This window comes from Homarus americanus, unplaced genomic scaffold, assembly GCF_018991925.1.
Source record: "Homarus americanus isolate GMGI-L3 unplaced genomic scaffold, GMGI_Hamer_2.0 scaffold46197, whole genome shotgun sequence".
In the NCBI taxonomy this organism is placed as follows: Eukaryota; Metazoa; Arthropoda; class Malacostraca; order Decapoda; family Nephropidae; genus Homarus; species Homarus americanus.
In genome coordinates, this window is record NW_024723050.1 from 4,407,254 (window position 1) to 4,427,311 (window position 20,058).

At 38.0% G+C, this 20,058-nt stretch overlaps 2 protein-coding genes across 2 annotated transcripts in view; one reads left to right on the forward strand and one right to left on the reverse strand.

Moving 5' to 3' along the window:
• Window positions 1-18,927, reverse strand: part of LOC121863292 — a gene marked incomplete in the record, with an annotated part of 62,193 nt that extends 43,266 nt beyond the window's left edge. Inside the window, 4 exon segments of the mRNA XM_042361881.1 lie at window positions 58-270; window positions 392-523; window positions 10,900-14,087; window positions 18,413-18,927. Coding sequence (XP_042217815.1) covers window positions 58-270; window positions 392-523; window positions 10,900-14,083 — 3,529 coding nt within the window.
• Window positions 18,928-19,515: 588 nt separating this feature from the next.
• Window positions 19,516-20,058, forward strand: part of LOC121863294 (AP-1 complex subunit sigma-2-like) — a 71,386-nt gene continuing 70,843 nt past the window's right edge. Inside the window, 1 exon segment of the mRNA XM_042361883.1 lies at window positions 19,516-19,609. The gene's annotated coding sequence lies outside the window, so the exon portion shown is untranslated.

The window sequence follows — 20,058 nt, forward strand, 5'->3', positions numbered from 1 at the left end:
TTTTATTTCTACAGTAAATCTCTAAAATAAATATTTAACACGACTGTACTTTGTTACCTTCAGAATTACAGTCAAAGTTGGAGTCATTATCCCCATCTGGGAGGTGGTGGACAGGTGGAGTTGGAGGTGATGTGGAAACCTTTCCCTCTTCCCTCTGCCCCTCAGCCTGGCCACGGGAGACCTCCAGTTCTGACCCAAGAACCAACACCACAGGAGACCTTCTATCGGGTGAGACGGTGTGCTCCCCCTCCACCAATCCTGCATCGTGCTCTGCAAATTTGAAACAAACAATGCATAATTTAACACCTGTATGTAAATGAATAATTCAGACTTGTTGAATAATTTTGATCGTGTGATTATAAACATCTTTGCAAACTGCAGAAAATCATACCATGTGAAACAGCCATGAAGTACGTGCGGGTTGCTGAGGGGGGACGATACGGCACTACATTAATGGTGCTCCCCGGTGTGATGTAGCGCTCCTGTCCACCTGACTGGCCAGAATCTTTTGCTTCCAACATACCTTAATTGTTTCACATATAGATACAGTATTAGACACAGTAAGACAAAACTCACAGCCCCAAACATAACTCTCTCAATAAATTTGGGTATCAGTCGCATGCTGTATAATACAACAATATAATTAGTTTACCAAGATTGTGTAAGCTCAGGAATTCATTACAAGATAATCACAATGTGTGTACTATAAGAATGTGATAAAAGTAAATCATGATATAAGGAGAGGAGGAGGAAAGACTACAAAAGAAATAGAAAATATAAGTGTCCTTAAAAGTATCCCAAGATAACGTACATTTATAAACGATATCGTTCGTATTAAGACAGTGTTACTGTTCACTCATACTGGAATTACTGATACAACAAATGTCAGGCAAAAGTACAGGACAGGATATGGATGAAAATTCAAAGTACATTAGCGGCCACATTATTAATCTTCCAGATTGATCACTGTCCACTCTATCTGCACTCTACAGTAATATATGTTTTTACCATCTGCTATGAGCTTCCAGTGTACAGTTTACCCGCCTACTTGGCGGTTTTCCATAGCGTTTTCGCATATACGTGGTGCCTTGCCAAAGCTGAACTTTCACTTAACGCGGATTTTTTCCACATATACGCGGTGAGTGTCCGAGACGCTATTTTTAGATTTGCCCCACCCGCCACCCTGCCTGACTGCCAGTTTTAGCTCATAAAATTCATACAAATTACCAGGCCAGAATATAATTTACATTGCTGGAATTCTTATAATTTGGTGATCATTTTGAATATAAACATCATATATTTTGCTTTAAACTTACAATTTTTAGATAAAATTTTTTCTCTAGGTAACTATGGTATCTTTTGTGCAAAATATATGACATTTATATTCAAAATATTCCTGGTCTTAAAAGGAATCCAGCAATGTCAATTATATTATCCTAACTTTAGTTTGAGGTATTATTTATTAAAATTTAGTGGTTATCCCACACATCTCCTTAGGACGGTTGGTGGGGGGTGGGGGGGAGGGAGGGACCAACCGACCATCTGTTACCCTGTGAAGAATTATTATTTTTTTTTATTAACTGAAGATATTTGTTTTAGCTCATAAAATTCATACAAATTACCCGGTCAGAATATAATTTACATTGCTGGAATTCTTATAATTTGGTGATCATTTTGAATATAAACATCATAGATTTTGCTTTAAACTTACAATTTTTAGATAAAATTTTTTCTCTAGGTAACTATGGTATCTTTTGTGCAAAATATATGACATTTATATTCAAAATATTCCTGGTCTTACAAGGAATCCAGCAATGTCAATTATATTATCCTACCTTTAATCTGAGGTATTATTTAATACTAAATGTTAAAAACTCTGGAAGGGAGGATTGGTGGGGGGTGGGGGGAGGGTTGGGACTGACCGCGCGGTTGGAAGAGGGGGGGAGGCAAGGTGGGGTACTTTGATTGACAGATAGTGTCGTGAAGATTATTTTTTTTTATTATTAACTGAAGATATTTGTTTTAGCTCATAAAATTCATACAAATTACCCGGTCAGAATATAATTTACATTGCTGGAATTCTTATAATTTGGTGATCATTTTGAATATAAACATCATATATTTTGCTTTAAACTTACAATTTTTAGATAAAATTTTTTCTCTAGGTAACTATGTAATCTTTTGTCCAAAATATATGACATTTATATTCAAAATATTCCTGGTCTTACAAGGAATCCAGCAATGTCAATTATATTTTCCTAACTTTAGTTTGAGGTTATCCCACACATCTCCTTGGGACGGTTGGTGGGGGGTGGGGGGGAGGGAGGGACCGACCGACCATCTGTTAGCCGGCTGTGGTGCATGTCATCATAAAATTAAGATGTTATTTTTACTACAACATAGGTATGTGCCTTCAAAAAGTGGAGTTTGAAGTCGGGCGGTTCTATTAGATTAATCCCATATGTTCTGTTGTTCCTTACTTATGATTTCACTTACTTAGCGGGACCCTCTGGAGTTCAATTGACAGCGTTAAGTGGGAGGTACAACTGTATCTAGAAATAAAAAAAATTAAAACTAATAAAAAAAAATTTTTAAAACCACCATACAAATATTAATTTGTTAAGTCATGCTCAAGTGAAGGAGGCAAGTGGATACACCACTGGTAAGAATGAGCTCCTTAAGTTTCTCATCCAATCAGTGGTGGGACAGGACTCTAGCCATCTGAATTAGTCGTATGCAGTGCAGTACAGTGGTCCCTCGGTTTATGAACGGTTCGATTAACAAAATTTTGGTTTATGAATTACCTCCCCTAAGGATCTTCAATTCGTTAACAAGCAAAACTTCGATTACCCGGTAACGGAATCCTTATGACAAACACGTTTTGATGTGAGCATCAGCTGATCAGCTGATGGGCTAGTCTGCCAATTCAATAATCTGTTCTATGTTTACAGTACATTCATTTCCAGTGGAATAAATATTAAGAAAGTTGTGCTCTTAAATATTTTTGTGTTTCTTATATTAAAATTATTAATCATTTAAAAATTTTGTTAACATATTGATAATATATACAGTACAAGGAACTAGTTTTTTGTGCGCCCATCAGCCGCTTGACTCACCCACCAGGTGTCAGTTTGTCTTTGTTTACAGTAGAGAGAACATCGATTTTGTTGGTGTCTTGAATATTTTTTTCATTTTTACATTAAAATTATTGGTCATTCTGAAATTTAGTTAACATATTGATAATATATAGTGCAGTGTTGATTTAAATAAAATAACCTTGAATTACACCTAATGAACTTAAAATTTTATTGGTGAAATTACTGCATCAAGCATGGGTCCCCTGAAAGGTGATTTCTCCTCCACCCCCACTTCCTTCTCTTCTCCCTTCTCCTCCACCCCCACTTCCTTCTCTTCTCCCTTCTCCTCCACCCCCACTTCTAATTCCCATCATCATCATCATCAACCAGGAACCTTCTACATACACACCTCAAAGTAAGTGTACTTTACTGCATTTTTTTATTACTGTACTTTGTACAGGTTGACAACCCTTTATCCGAAATTCCGAAAATAGAAATGCTCTGCCCACCCGGGCATAGATCACTGACCCACATCAGGGCCTGGGGGGCGAAAATGTAATAGAAATAATAATTATAATAATAATAATAATTATTCATAGTAAATAAAAATTTTAATAAAAATACACCAAAATAAAATAATATGATAACATTAATAATATTAATAATAATATATAATAATAAAATTAATAAAAATAACAATAATACAGGAGTATTGTAATAATAAAATAATAATAATAATAATAAAGAAATACAAGAATGAAAAAAAGATCAAAAGTGAGAAACACGACCTAGACCTATGAATTATTATTATTATTATTATAATTTTTATTATATTTTCGCCCCCCCCCAGGCCCTGATGTGGGTCAGTGATCTATGCCCAGGTGGGCTAAAAATAAAAAAAATCTGAAAACCGAAAAATTCCGAAATCCGAAATTTCTCTGGCCCCAAGGATTTCGGATAAGGGATTGTCAACCTGTATGTAATTTTCAGTGAGCTGGAACCAATTACCCAATATCCCATTGAAACAATGGATTCGGTTAAAAAAAATTTCGGTTAATGAACGACCTTCTGGAACGAATTGTGTTCGTTAACCGAGGGACCACTGTACTGCAACACCAGGACACACAGCATTCCTGATTATTGTTGGCCACAATTATGGAATGCTACCACCATGTCCCTGTAGCACTGTTTTTATGGTTAATACTCTTCAGTGGATAAGCACAAGTGGTCTGCAGCCTCTTCCACAAAACCATATACAGTACAGTACTGTACATACTGTACCTCTAGCTTAACTAACACTGAGATGTACTGTAGGGGATGACAATCACATGGAAGAGCAGAGTGCACATTCATTGAGTGATATCTTCCAAGATGAATACATATAAACCCTCACCTCTTACAAATCAGAGACACCCAAAATAAACTTAATTAAAAAATCAGATTAATCTTACTCAATGTGGAAGTGTAACAGTAGAAATACTGCACAGCAGAGTGTTTCAGTCTAAATACAGTACAGTGGTCCCTCGGTTAACGAACACAATTCGTTCCAGAGGGTCGTTCGTTAACCAAAAATTTTGTTAACCGAATCCATTGTTTCAATGGGATATTGGGTAATTGGTTCCCGCTCACTGAAAATTACATACAAAGTAAAAAAAAAATGCAGTAAAGTACACTTACTTTGAGGTGTGTATGTAGAAGGTTCCTGGTTGATGATGCTGATGGGAATTTGAAGTGGGGGTGGAGGAGGAGAAAGGAGAAGAGAAGGAAGTGGGGGTGGAGGAGAAGCAGTTTACTGCTTCTGGGAAGGTGAGTCACCTTCCATGAAAATGTCAGGAACCTCTGGACTGACAGATTCTCCAGCAGGAACATCCTCTCTCCTTCTTGAAGTGGAAGGCTGAGGGGTAGCATCTTTCTCCCACTGCCTTTTAGAGAAGAAACTGTCAATTTTTGGTTGTGGGGCATTTCTCCTCCTCATCATTAGCTGGTTCTTGAAGGAGACCACTTTGTCCTCAACAGTACACAAAAACGGTTCTGCTGTTTCCACATCAGGGTGCCTTGAAGACAGTTTCCTGAACTTCTCCCAGTGGTCAACAACATCTTTCACATCTGAAGAAGACATATGGTCATCACTTTCCTTTTCCTCCTCACCACTGTCTGTTTCTAGCACCTCATCTAGTTGTTTCAAGTCTTCAGGAGTAAGTTCCTGCTCATGAGACATCACAAGCTCTTCAACATCATCCTCCTCCACCCATTGACTGACCAATGGACACAATATCCTTGTCCAACTCCGTTTCTTCCTCAAATCCCTCAAAATCATGGACTGCAGTTGGCCACAGTGAATTCCATGTAGATCGAATGGAGACTTCTTGCCATGATGACATGATCAATTTTACAGCCTCCAGGATGTTGTATTGCGTCTTCCAGAACTGTGCCAGTGTTAGATCAGGATTGGTGGAAGTTGCCTGATGACACCTAAACATTTTCTTCCTGTACAGCTTCTTGAAGTTGCTGATTACATTCTGGTCCATTGGCTGCATGATTGATGCAGTGTTGGGAGGCAAAAACAACACTTTGACAAAGTCAAATCGAGCCTCCAAAGTGCTGGCAAGTTCAGGGTCATGACTAGGGGCATTATCCATAAGGAAAAGAGCCTTTAAAGGGAGTTTATTGGTAGTTAGGTAACTCTTCACAGAAGGGCAAAATGCCTCAACAGACCATTCATTAAAGAGCTGTCTTGTCACCCATGCCTTACGGTTGGACTTCCAATAAATTCCAAGTTGTACTCTTTACCACCTTTTGTTGCTTGAACACCCTGGGGTTCTCAGAGTGGTAGACAAGCATAGGCTTCAGTCAGAAATCCCCTGAAGCATTGGCACCAAGCAATAGAGTGAGACGGTCTTTCATGGGCTTATGCCTAGGTAAAGAGGCTTCATCTCTGGTGATGAATGTCCTTTTGGGCATTTTCTTCCAGAACAGCCCAGTTTCATCCACATTGAACACTTGCTGTGGAAGATAATTTTCTTCATCTATCAGTTCCTTGAACTCCACTATAAATTTTGCTGCACCTTCCTTATCAGCACTGGCAGCCTCACCATGCCTAACAACACTAAAAATGTCACTTCTTTTCTTAAATTTATCGAACCGGCCCTTGCTGGCCCTAAACTCTTCAAAGTCAGTTTCAGAAGAACTAGGTTGCTCTTCCTTCAAATGTTCGTATATTTCCCTGGCTCTTTCACAAATAAATTCAGTAGAAATTGAATCTCCTTCCATTTGTTTTTCTTTAATCCAAATAAGAAGTAACCTCTCTGTTTCTGCAATTATGATCTACCTTTAAACACTCTGGTAGATTTGTCTCTCACTTTCACTTCTTTAAATTTTTCTTTCTGCGCAAGAATTGTCAACACAGTTGATGCCGACATGCCATACTCTTTACTTAGTACATTGGTTCTAATGCCTTCTTCATGTTTCTTAATAATTTCCTGTTTCACTTGAATTGAAATTGCCTTTCTAGATTTCTTTGGACCCATGCTGGATTCAATACAGTAATTTCACCACTAAAATTTTAAGTTCATGAGCTGTAATTAAAGATTATTTTATTTAAATCAACACTGCACTGCGCTATATATTATCAATATGTTAAATAAATTTCAGAATGACCAATAATTGTAATGTACAAACGTAAAATACTGTGTGCTCAAGAGACCCACAAGCAAGATGTTTCCTCCACTGTACAGAGAGTTAAACAAACGCTTTGGTGGGTGAGTGAAGTGGCTGAAGGGCGCACCAAAAAATAGTCCCCTGTTCTGCATATATTATCAATTATGTTAAATAAATGTTAAAATGACTAATAATTTTAATATAAAACTTGCAAAAATATTAAAAAGCACAACCTTCTTGATATTTACTCCAATGGAAACGAATGTACCGGTAAGCCTAGGACCGATTACTGTATTGGCGGACTAGCCTATCAGCTGATGCGCAAGCCAAAACATGTTGTCATAAGGATTTTGTTTATCGAATTTTGTTTGTTAACCGAATTGAAGATTCTTATGGAAGGTAATTCGTTAACCGAAATTTTGTTAACCGAACCGTTCGTTAACCGAGGGACCACTGTACAGGTATCTTAATAAAATTACTGAGTAATGCGAGTCTTTCATCTGTTACGAGATGTGAATACAGCTGCTCCCCGACTTATGACGGGGTTAGGGACCCAAATCCAGGTCGTAGGTCGAAATGGTCGTAAGTTGAAAATGCTTAAATAATACATAGAAAATCTAAAATGGGTGTCTCATTTTCTTCCTAGCACCACAAAACTCTCACTTTTAAGCTTGTCAGCTATTTTAAAGTGAATTACAAACAAAAATTTTGTCAGTGCACAGCGCAATCACTGACGTTGGGACTCGAAAATACGTAATTTGACAAAATTTTGGTACGACTGAGGCGGTAGTATGTCCGGGTGGTCGTAAGTCGAGTAGGTCGTAAGTCGGGGAGGAGCTGTATTTGTTTTCAAGTGATGCTGCATTTGTACAGTACAGTAAAGCCTCCAATAACAACGGTTCGACCAACAACTTTTCATACCTGTATTTAAAACCCTAGTTAATTTTGGACTCAATTCAACTTACGTCCTTATTTCATTCGTATTTACGACCTAAATATAATAAAAATAAAATAAAATTAAATTTTCATATAAATAATAACTAAATCCCGATATGTGTTATTAAAAAATAAAAAAAATAAAAAATTACTGACAAAAAAAATTAAGAGCACGTTGCGCAAAGAAGCTGCCTTGCTAATGAGTGGTAAGCAACAGTCAGAGCTTGGCGGGCCTTTTGTTTTCATGCATCTAGAACAGGGAGAAAAACTTTCTCAAGCATTTTTGCATCCCTATTCAACATGAGCAAGAAAGCAAGTGATGGTAGTGCTAGTTCAAAAGCTACCCTAATAGAAAGTTTTTAAGCTTAGCCGAGAAACTAGATGTGTAAAACGATATGAAAAAGGTGAGAGGTCTGTGGATATTATATGGAGCAAGCAAGGAACGTATTTTCTGAAGTGGATCCATTAACTGAACAAAACATTAAAATTTTAATAAATGCAAATGACCTCTACATAAAGATGTATAATGAGAAAAGAAAGCAGCTGTGTAAGGTTCTTTCGACAGCTTTATTATTTGAAGGACTAAACCATCAACTTCAGCTACACCATCAAATTCAGCATCATAAGCAGCTTCAACATTAACTTCAGGTTCAGTAACAGTTTCAGCAGCAGCTTTATGGAAAGCTATAGCTTCAGCCAGAGTTGAACCTACAGCTTCAGCCAGAGTTGAAGCTGATGACTTCGTCATCTGAGTAAAAACTCGCACAATATTCATTAGCTGTCCTTATGTTTTAGACTTTACCACCATTGGTGAGTAAAATTTTTGTTTTACATTCATAACTATTATTTAAAACATATATGAACAGTAAATAAGTGTTGCTTTCATATTCATATGTAGAGAAATGACGATATGTTTTCACATGTACGCACTTACTGTTCATACGTTGGCGTTCCCAAGCGTCTCGCCTTATTTCTTAACCATTAGTGGTTAGCTACTTCTAGTGTTCCATTTATTAACATTAAATAACATTACTTAAAATATACAAACAGGTATTCAATTTTTTAAATTAAGTTCACTACAGCTACAACCAGGGTCTTATTTTCTTCAGTTTCTTATGTAGAACCATCGTCACTCATGAAAACAATGCCGTCTTTTTTCCTCTTGTGTGTTTTAATATTCTATGTATTATTAATGAATTGTATTGTTCATTTCGCATATATAAATATGCATTCAATCAAATACATATTCTGTAATAAACAATAATGATTCTTTTGTACATAATCCTAAAAAGATAAATGACGCGGTAGCCTTAAATGCACACGTACGTATATGTTGGCGTTCCCAATCCATCTCTCTTTTTTTTTCTTTGCCATTAGTGGTTAGCTACTTCTATTGTTCCATTAAATAACGTTACTTAAAACATATACAGGGTACAGTATATAATTTTGTTTTCATTAATTTTACTACAGCTACAACCAGGGTCTTATTTTCTCGTGTAGAACTATCGTCCCGAACTCCCGGCTGTGAACACAAACGAAAACAATGACTCCCATCTCCTCTTGTGTGACCATATTAATATTCATTTATATTGTATAAGGTGCATTCAGAAATATTATTTAAAGAATATAGTTTGCAATTTTCATTAATTGTATTGTTTTGGGGGGAAAAGAGGGTAAAAAGCCACACAAAAAATATGAAAAGATCACACTTGGGAACGCATCTCATTATTATTGCTTTATTTTAATGGTAATTAATGATTCGCGATAAGACGATTCACCTTACACTGATATATTAGAGGACACATTACCGTCGTTATTCGAGGCTTTACCGTAATTGTTTTCTGTTCTGTATTGTTGGACCAACTAATAATACAGTAAATGTTTAATCTATCTTTTTTAACACTTTAGCTTTCTTTCCACAGGATTTACCATGGTCACAGTGTGGTTATCATGAGGCCTACTGTACTGTATAAGAGTTTCTGACAGCTGCAACACATACTATGACACTGAAATCAAATTCGGAAGTAACGAAGGACTGAGAAAAATCCATATAAAATATGAGAAGATGAACAAGCGACCAGCAAGAAGTAACCAATACCAAGTACTGTACCTCTAGGAACAGAGTACCACTGCCTGCACAACTAGCTAGGTGTTGAGCAGCTTTTTCCGTTAGGTGAATCTGGATACACATCTGGATTTAATGGTCATCTCAAGGACCAGTGAGACTTTAGGCCAGTAAACACCCTCTCAGGTTCATGTGCTTTGATATGTTTATAAATGATACATAAATAAATACAGAGGGAATCAAGGTAATTTATTCCTTTCCTTGGTCATACGACTGTGGTTAGTGCCTCAAGCCTTCATTTCTGACCCATAAGTTTTCATGATTAAATGTAAGAGCTGAATCAGTTCAGGGATGGCAAGAGTCACATGTCAAGTAAATATTCAATTGGGGGATTATTTCTTATGTAGAAGTTGGAGTATTATGCCTTTGCAAGGACCAACTGTAAGATGGCTGGATATATGGACCTCTTTGAGGAGGGAATACCATAGAACACAGACAATATACAGTATCAGTAAGAATAAATAATGACAATAAGGGAAGGGAAAATGTGCGTGAGTGAAGGAAGCTTACATTAAGAGGAAGGTGGCATGAAAATTCATATTTCCTTCCTTGAAAAAGATGGCTTAGAATATAAGTTTTATTCGCCATTTAGGTAAGCTGTTTACATGTAAAATTATCAATAACCTAGGTATTGATCTCTCAAAAGAAGAAAGCAAATTAAAGACATTTTAAAAATAAAGCAGGAATTATTCTGGTGTGGCAAAAGATTACTTTTCACTTAATAATAAGATTTATGTGTTTGTTCTATTAATACAATATTCAGTGGTACATTATTGTTAGGTAGAACTATGAATGGTGTTTTGCTTCCCCAACTCTTAAAACTAGTTAATAAAGATATTTCCATGACTCTGAGATATACAGTGCAATATATAAACTATATACTGTACACATTTGTGAGCAAAATGCCAACAACACCTTCAATCCATGGAGTTTAGGTTGGAACAAATTCACTTGAGATAAGGGATTGCTTTTTGTATTTAAGGAAACCAAAGATGGTATTTTGGCTTTCTTAACCTAAGCTTTAGCCCTCAGTTCATATTTACTCACCCACGTGTTTAAAATATTGCCGATTAATTATTTTTAAGAAACAATGTATCCACTCACCTTTGGTAAGAGGAACATCTAAATCTTCCTGGCTGACAGTAGTATGCTCACTGGTAGTGTGAGGCCTCTGATCACTCATCTGTGAGTCTGTTGTTAAGAAATCTGAGGTTTCAGAGTTGAGTGTGTTTGATGTATCAGTGTCTTCAAGACCAATTTCACCAAACATTCTCACAATGACACTGGCCACACCCTGCTTTAGGCGACACTCCTCCTCATTGGTTGAAGGTACTCCAATGAACTGAATGTAATCTTGCAATTTGTTGTAGTCCTGCACCTTCTTTAAGGATCCATTATCAAGGAGTACTTGAATCCGTTCTTTAAGTTTGACAGAGAGAGCTTGGAGAGCATTGTTTGATGACTGAAGTGATACCTGACTCTCCAGTACAGATTCTGCATCTTGTGGTGAGCCTCTCTGTGCTGCCAATTGTAGAGAACTTGAACAACTATTACTGTCATTGTTGTCTCTCCACCTACTGTGGTCTACACTCTCCCCTCCAGACCTACTACACTTTTTGGCAATGTTCTCATGGTTTTTAGCATTTTCACTGTTTTTTCGGGCCTTAAGGTTAACTGGTTCTTCATCAGAAAACTGATGAGAGGTGTAACTGTCAACATCAGTGTCTTTCATGTCTGAAGGTGTTTCCATGTCAGAGCTATCATGTGATTTTGAGCTGACATCATTTCCACTGGATGTCCAAGTTCTTCCAGGGAAATGTGCATGATTTTCTCGGTCATATGGTAAGGATGACTGTGAGCTATGCCTAGCATCTTCATTCAAAAACTTCTGATTATCTTTCTTCTCTCTGTCTTGTTGGTTCAGCATTTCTCCTCCAAGATTGGTGCTGGAGCTTGCAGAAACTCCAGCCAGAGGAATTGGTGACATGCTCTGAACTAAAGTGCTGGTGCTTGTGGAAATATTAGGAATACTGGAGGCTGCTGGAAAATGCTCTGACTTGTTATTTTGATACATTGTGGTTGCGACTGATGAGGCAGTGCCTGCAGCAACGCCCATGCTAGACTCTGCATTAACATTACTTTCAGACATACCTTGAAGGAGAGAGAGGGACTGCTGACTGCTACTTCTCCTGTATTGGGGAACCTTCAAAGATGTTGTGGCAAGTTCAACCAGACTGCTTGATTTGCCTTCATTGTGAAGTTCTTGCATGACTTCTCTAAGTCTTTTATTAGGTATCTGGTGCCCTTTACTCATCCTCTTTGACGGTGAATCAATATCCTTGGTGGTGGTAAGTGCTGAACGCCTTCGCAGTTTCCGTCTCGGGCTTTGTGCTGGACTTGATAATTTACTACCAAAGTCTTCATCACTTGAGGACAAGTTCCCCATGTCTCGTGCTTGGTGAACTCGAAGAGAGCGAGAGGGTGATGGAGTAACTCCTTCTGTAACTGTCTGTCTGCTTGTGCTGGAGTTATTTCCTCCCTTTGTGCCTAAGGACTTACCATTCTTTTTTGAGATCTTTTGTTTTTCCTTTACTTGTGTAGTTCCCTCAGGTTCAGTTCGCAGCACAGATGCATAATTTCCAATGGCTATCCTCTCAAGGGTACTCAAAGATGTTACTAAATGCTCCTGAGTGCTTCCTGCCAAGTTTCCTGAATATCCAACATCAGCACCTGAGTCCCACTCCATCTTCCTGCTAGAAGCTGCACTAGAAACTGATAAGACCGATGGAGAAGTGACACGTTCAGAGGAATCTGGATGATTGGTTGATTCTACAGATATCATGGATGCTAATGATACTTCTTGCTCACTAACAGGAGTGATAGGTGGATATAAAGGTGGCTGACTGAGGAATTGATCACGGCCAACATGAACTGGTGAATCAATGCCTGGCTGTTGCTCAAGAGAAGCTTTCACATCCTGCATTCTATCTCTGACAGTGTTCTGAAACTGTCTAAACTTTCCCCGAGGGCTGATGAGTCCCCCTACTACAAAAGCTGGCTTGGGACATGGCTGTAATGTTGAACAATCTGACACTAGTGAGGGTGATAATAAAGGAGTATCTATTGTATCATCTGTTTCACACCCTTGAATTTCACCCCGACTCATATCCAGGACAGTGTTTACACTGTCTGTGTTCTCTGACTGACTACCAAGGGAACCAGGTTGAGCCTCTGGTGTAGAGTAGGGATCTGCTGTTGTTTTTGTTGTTATCCTTTTCTGATTTTCGTTTTCTGATTCTTCACCATCAGTTGACCCTAAATCTTTACGTGAGGCCTGGACCAGCAGTTCTTCACTCTGTCCCACAACTGGAGGTCTAATGCTATTCTTTAATTTTTTATTTATTGATCTACTTCCTGCTGTAACTGTTAGATCAATATCAGCATCTGGTGTGCTCAACCCGGCAGGTGAATTACGTTCCATATCTTGTAGTCCACTCGGGGTCACATTACCAAGATACACTTGAATTGAGGGAGTGCCACTATCAGCTCCTTCTACAGCATCACGAAATGGAGCCAGAGCTTCAGTACTACCCTCCCCGCCATCAGCCCACTCCAGAGGTTCAGTATCAGAGCCACTGCCATAATAAGCATGAACACCACCAGGCACCATGAAGCCTTCATCTCCACCTGGTGAGAAAATCAACTCACTTTTTGAAGTTACGGGAAAATTTGTGTCCAATTTGAGTGGTTGTCTAAATGCCCTAGAAAAAGCTCCAGTTCCTGCCACAGGAGGGCAGTCAGAGCCTGGTGTCTCTCCCCTCTGGCCAGAACACTCTAAAACCCCACTTGCCGGCACTAATTCATTCCTTCTTCCTACAGTCTCTCCAGACTGAGGTACGCTGCCACCAGTATCTCTATTTCCTTCAGGGAGTCTGTCAACCTCATTTGTAGTTGACATCTCTCCATACAAAGTTGGATTTCTATCTAAAACAATGTTGTTCCCTGCAGCAGAAGAATCCTGAGAGGAGACACCTTCAATTTCTTCTCTCACCCCAAGAGAAAAAGTACCTCGACACTGCTCCATGCTGCGCTCCTGATTTGAGTGAAATTCTTGTGTGGTTGTCAGTTCTGGAACTAAGGCAATCCATGTTTCACTGTCTGTATCATCCCATATATTTTGATCAGTGTCACTGGATGTACGAGTGACTTCTTTATCTCGCTCTGGAAGACGGGATGGGCTGAGGTATATGTCAGGCAGACCATCTTGTTCATCCTTCTCTCTTTCCATTCTTCTGAAAGACATCATAAAATTATAAATCACAAAATTTTTTTTTAATTCCCAAACAAATGTAGGAAGCTTATGTAACAGTCTGTCATATGTATGTTGACAATCAAAACAAGAAAATATTGGGCTGTATAAGAATCAGATAATCCAAAATACAAAACAAAATCCTGAAATAGGACTACTTTTATGGTTCCAACATGTATACCCCTGTACTGCACAATTAATGAAACACCATCGGAGTGGTAGACTGTACAGGCAGTAACTAATTTACAACGATTTTATGAAAGACCAAAGTTATGAAGGAAAAAAATCCCAAATTTTATTTATGAATAAAAATTGTGATGCCACATATTTTTTTTTGTGGTCATTTTAGTAAATTAGTATCGTACAGTAATAATGAAAATGCAGTGAGATCCCCGTTAGCTGGAACAATTGATACAGAACACTTCCGGAATGAGAGATTTCCGGGTAACAAGACGACTTTCTCAAAGCCGGAAAAATATCCCTCATCCCCGGAATTTTCCGGGTCACGGAAAAATTATCTCGTTAGTTACAGAAATTGCCCATTACATCACCTCTCGATCCCGGAAAAATATCCCTCATCCCCGGAATTTTCCGGGTAATGGAAAATTTTTCTCGGAATTTCCAGAAAATGCGCCTGATTTTCATCTCTCAAACCCGGAAAAAACTCTTCCATCCACAGAATTTTCCGGGTATCAGGATTTTTTTCTCAGGATTTTCCGTTAAAGTGCCCCTCGGAAAATTGTTCCCAAAGCTGGAATTTTTTGGAAAATTCGGGCTTTGGGAACGAGTTTCCAAGAAAATTTCAATTCCGGCTATTGGAGAGTTCCGGATTTGAGGGATTCCGGCTAAGGGAGATATTACTGTATTTTAAAATAATTTTTTTTCCCACCAGTATGCTTAGTACAGTACTTATTTCATGAGCACATTAACAGTAATACAGTAAACCTCTAATGCTCACAATGTTATCAAGTCTGCATATAAGCTTTTAATGTGGCATCATTCTACCACAAGACTTAGGTCCCCACACTCAAGCAGACTCGTCACCACCTGTACTGTACTGTACAGTCACTCAGCCAATTGCCTGATTGTTTAATTGCTCAACATGTATGTTCATGTAATGTGTGAAAAATTAAATACCAAACAGTACTAGAATATTATTCTGTATTCTACAATTTCATATGCAACTTATGTACAATAAAGGTTGAAAGAAAAAATGTGGAACTTGTAAGTGAACAAAAATTTAGAGGTGTGGATATTGCCAGCAACGCACGAGAGAACGTGAGTGCAGCATCAGCTGACTGACGTAGTGTTCATGCCGCCATGTAAACAAATCAGCGGCAACTTTGGATGATGCAATAACTCGTCAGGGGTCAAGTGTGGGATCTTTTTGTTTGGTACAGATTGTATCTGCAATAATAGAATGGGTGTGAATAGTAATCTTTCCATTAGCCAGAATCTTAGAACCAGGAACCCTCCAATAGCCAGAATGAATTTTGAGCTTTCAGGAAAATTATGGGAAAACTCTGTCCATTACCAAGCATAGGAACAAGTGTCCGAGGTTGAAATTGTGCACATTTTCTGGAAAATTCCAAGAAAATCTCTCCATTCCGGGCATGGGAACAAATTTTCCGGGAGTTCCGAGATATTGCATCATGCATTGATATATCCCCACGTACCTGGCATGTGGGTGGACTAGCTGCTTGGGCAACTTAGGCCATAGGCTGGCGTGCTTAGCTCATAATCTGCTGCCACTGTACAAGGTTTTTCCCTCTCTCACTGTTGTTCTTGCATACATATTGTGTTGTACAGTACAGGGATACTGTTCTTTACTCTACCAAGACACAATCAACCAAGAATACAGGGTACAGTGTTAAGATGCAAAAAGTGATCACAGTTACATATACAGTACTGCACTGTACATAGCAGAGTGGACAGTGTATGCCTACTGGAGGCTAAAGTGTACAGGTGTACAATATGTATGGTATAGAATGCATGTACAATCCCTCCTTTGTGGTCAGAGAGGAGAGTGACAGTTAGCAACACCTGCTACAGTAGATGGTACAGGACAAAGGCAGGCCATTCTGTATCATCATACTGTATAACCATTTGGCCTGCCTGCATAACAAGCTCAAGATGACAGCATCTACTGCTGAGTACAGTATAGGGTACACAGTAGTAAATATTGTTTATTTACAGTATACTGTACATGTACAGTGGTATTTGCATAAATAAATGCAGCACTTTGTCTGTCCAGGCTTGGTTTTCAAAAGGTTTGTTTGGTGTTCTTTTCAGTATTTTACCCCACATTTTTCTACTTCAAAGCCCTATTATACAACCAGACTTGGTTTGGGTTATTTGGTGTTTTATGGTGTAGTTTTACTCAAACCTGACCGCCATTTTTGTGCAAATTAGCTGTTGGTTACAAATGAAAATGTCCAAAAAATAAAAAATAAAAAAATGCTAATTTGCACAAGATATGAAGGTCAGATTTAAGTAAATCGCAATATAATACACCCCAAAAAATAACTATTTTTGTATAAAAACTGGAGGACAGCCAATGGACAAATATATAACAACAATTTTGAGTTTTGATAGATATCAAATTTCTTTCGAGTAGAATTTTGGATTCTAAGTGAACTATATATTCATCTACTTATTGTTCTTCCTCAAGAAGGAGGAATGATAGCGATATTGTTTTTCAATGGCTTTCTTATATTGTCATGTTCGGTATCATATCACAAGTCATCTGTGCTTGTGGAAGATGCAGACTGTCTCTAAGAGTTCATTAGTCAACATGGACTAGTTGGCAGGATGTGCAAGTATTCAGAATGCATCAGAGAACTGACAGTGAAGAAGAAATATGTTTCAGTGCAACAACCTATCGTACTCTCACGTCCACAAAAAAACAAAAATTACATCATGCCACTTCAAGAAGTTGCTTTCATTGGTACCAGATATCAAAGTAAGTTGTTTCTGCTTGATATGCTTGGGGTCCACCCCAAGCTAGGAAGTTAGGTGAGGTTGAGTAGGTTTCTTTGGTTAGGTTAGGTTAAGTTTGTTTAGGTCAGGTTCTCAGCATTCTTGTTTCCATTTTGTGTTCAGTATCATGGAAATATTATCTCCAGAAATTTTGGTTCAATTCCATAAGTTATTTTGGTTAATGTGTAGATTAATGCTGCCAACGATTCTAGCAAGAACACACTGCTTTTCCACCATAACTTTTGTTGTTAATTGCTAGTGACAGTGTTCTCTTTTGGGGAAGTGTTTCTTTTTAATAATTTATACGTACTATAATACCGCATGCACGTTCAAAAAGAACCGTGAAGCTCCCCCCCCCCGCTAGGGGGTTGGGTTGGGTTACATTAGGTTAGGTTACATTAAGTTAGGTTAAAGAAGGATAAGTTAAATACCGACTACATTACATATCCACTAGGGGGTAGGTAAGGGTAGTGCTTCTTTTGTGTACATGAAAGCAACAAAAACATTTGTTTTCTTGCATAAATCTTGCTGTTTTATTTACTGCAGGATGTTAATTTCTCCGGAAAAGCTGAAAACTAATTTTTGACCATGATTAGAAAACATTAGTGTTTGTTTTTCCCCAGTAAAAAAACTATCTCCAATAAAAAAAAAGCAGCAAAATTCAAGCAGGGAAAAAATGTGGTAAGCATTTACTTAAGTCCTGCGAGCAATTTTGTCAGCAAAAATATTTTTTTCTGCATGAATTTTGCTGCTTTTTTTTTATTGGAGATAGTTTTTTTTACTGGGGAAAAACAAACACTAATGTTTTCCTTATTTAACTTAACCTAACCCTCGACCCCCTCCCTCCCCCCCCACAAAGTGGTTATATAATGCTGTCAGTATTTAACTTATCCTTATTTAACCTAACTTAACGTATTCCCCTAGTGGGTAAACGCTATTTTTTCAGAGTTGGGTCATGTATTATATAACATGGTAATGCGATTCAGACGACCTGCACACTACCCCTCCCATGGCTCGCTGATGGCATTATGGTATAAATTATAAAAAAGAAACACTTCCCCAAAGGAGAACACTGTCACTAGCAATTAACAACAAAGTTATGGTGGAAAAGCAGTGTGTTCTTGCTAGAATCGTTGGCAGCATTAATCTACACATTAACCAAAAATGTTTTTGCTGGCGAAATCGCTCACAGCACTAAAGTAAACGTTTGCTGTTATTTCAGGTGCTAACTGTTTCCTCCACTTCTACAAAGGAATCTTTACAGTGACAACTTCACTCAGTGAGTTAGTAACTCTTTGATAAACATTCAGTAACCCAAGAAACATTTACCTCAAAACAGTTACTGTTAAGGTGTGACCACAACACAGACCTTAACTGGGACACTTCACTAACACTTGTGACCTAATTAAATAGTGTACACGTCCACCCACAGTGTTATTTCCTCCAACTAACAACACTTATAATGATGTTAATAACTGTGGTCCAAACTACTGTTGTTGGTTTGTGTACACACAATATGAACCTAACACAGACGGGAAGCTTTAGCTGTTGTGTTCCTCAACTACACAGACCAAATAAATCAAATATAGTTGGCATATATTTTATATCTTCCTTATCACATACTTATGAGGAACAACTTTGATATAAGACTTCAAATTAAGATGCGTTTCCCCCCCAAAAAAAGAGGAAAACATGAAGGAACTCTACGTCACTTCACTGGTTGTCGGACTTCATATAAAGCCCCCAAACCCCTACAGTAATAAGAACACAGATATTTTGGCTACATTAATACACTTAGGATTATTTTGTGGTTTCATTTCTCTAGAATATGAGTGATTCCCTAAGAAAACAAAAGGGGGGTGGTTAAGGAGGTGTACAGCCATCTATGTCTCAGGTCCTCACTAACGGGAACTGAACAGAGATATTACAGTAAAATCCTCACGTTAATTCATATTGGCTAGGTAACAGTTGATCGTTAAATCTAAAACATTTATAAACGATGAAGCTACAGCAAGAGAAGAGAGTGCAGATTGTCTATAAAGTATTACTAACCAAAGAATGTTAATAGTTTATTGAAGCAGAAGACTGCATAATGCTTCTTCTTTTTATCAACAACTTATAATTTATATTTTTTATATTTACTAATACTAATTAGTAATCAAGCCTAAGCAAAGGAACCTAGTTGCATCTGATGGGTTTGTTGGCTGTGCTTGATCAAATTGCCTATAACAGTCGTTATTAATTACAATTGCTGTTGTCATGATGTTCCTAGAAATGCATATTATAGCTTTTAGCTTTTATGTTATTTATTTTTTCTTAAAACAAGTATGTTACGTGATCAATGCAGGGTATTTATATATGTTATATATAAATCTAAATTTAAAGGAATATAAAAGTAATAAGTAAAATTTAAATTGAGTGATGTTAGAGTGTAAAGATAAGAGAATGACACCTAGTACTGGGGTGAGTCAAGGCTGCCACCACCTCCACCCCAGCTGACAGGACGTGTACGGTCGGCCTCCTGAGGTATGTACTGTACACATAAAACTTTCCAATAATTCAGACCTTGTGTGACATACCGAGTAACTTACACACGTGAAGGAAGATGCTGCTGGTGAAATAAACGCTGGAACAACTGTAAATTACGGGTTGTTAGAGAAGTGATTGGTGAACGGTAGTGTCACCATGAGAGTAACAGTTCAGGGGCGGTGGTTCCTGGCTGTTAATTACACCCCAAGGTGGCCTTTGGGGGGGGGGGTTTAATTACTGTGTTCAGCCCGTGTATCTGTGCTGTCGTGAGTCGTGAATATAAGCCGGATGAGTTTTTCATAGGTTAAGTAAAAGGAGTCCATTTTTCTTGTAGCTCCGTTCACTTGTAGTAAGTTAAAAATATATTGTTCTAGTGTGTTTGTGTGAGCTGAGGCGAGTATGACCTTCCTTTTGGGCGGAAATTAGCCGGTTTTTTTTTAGCGATT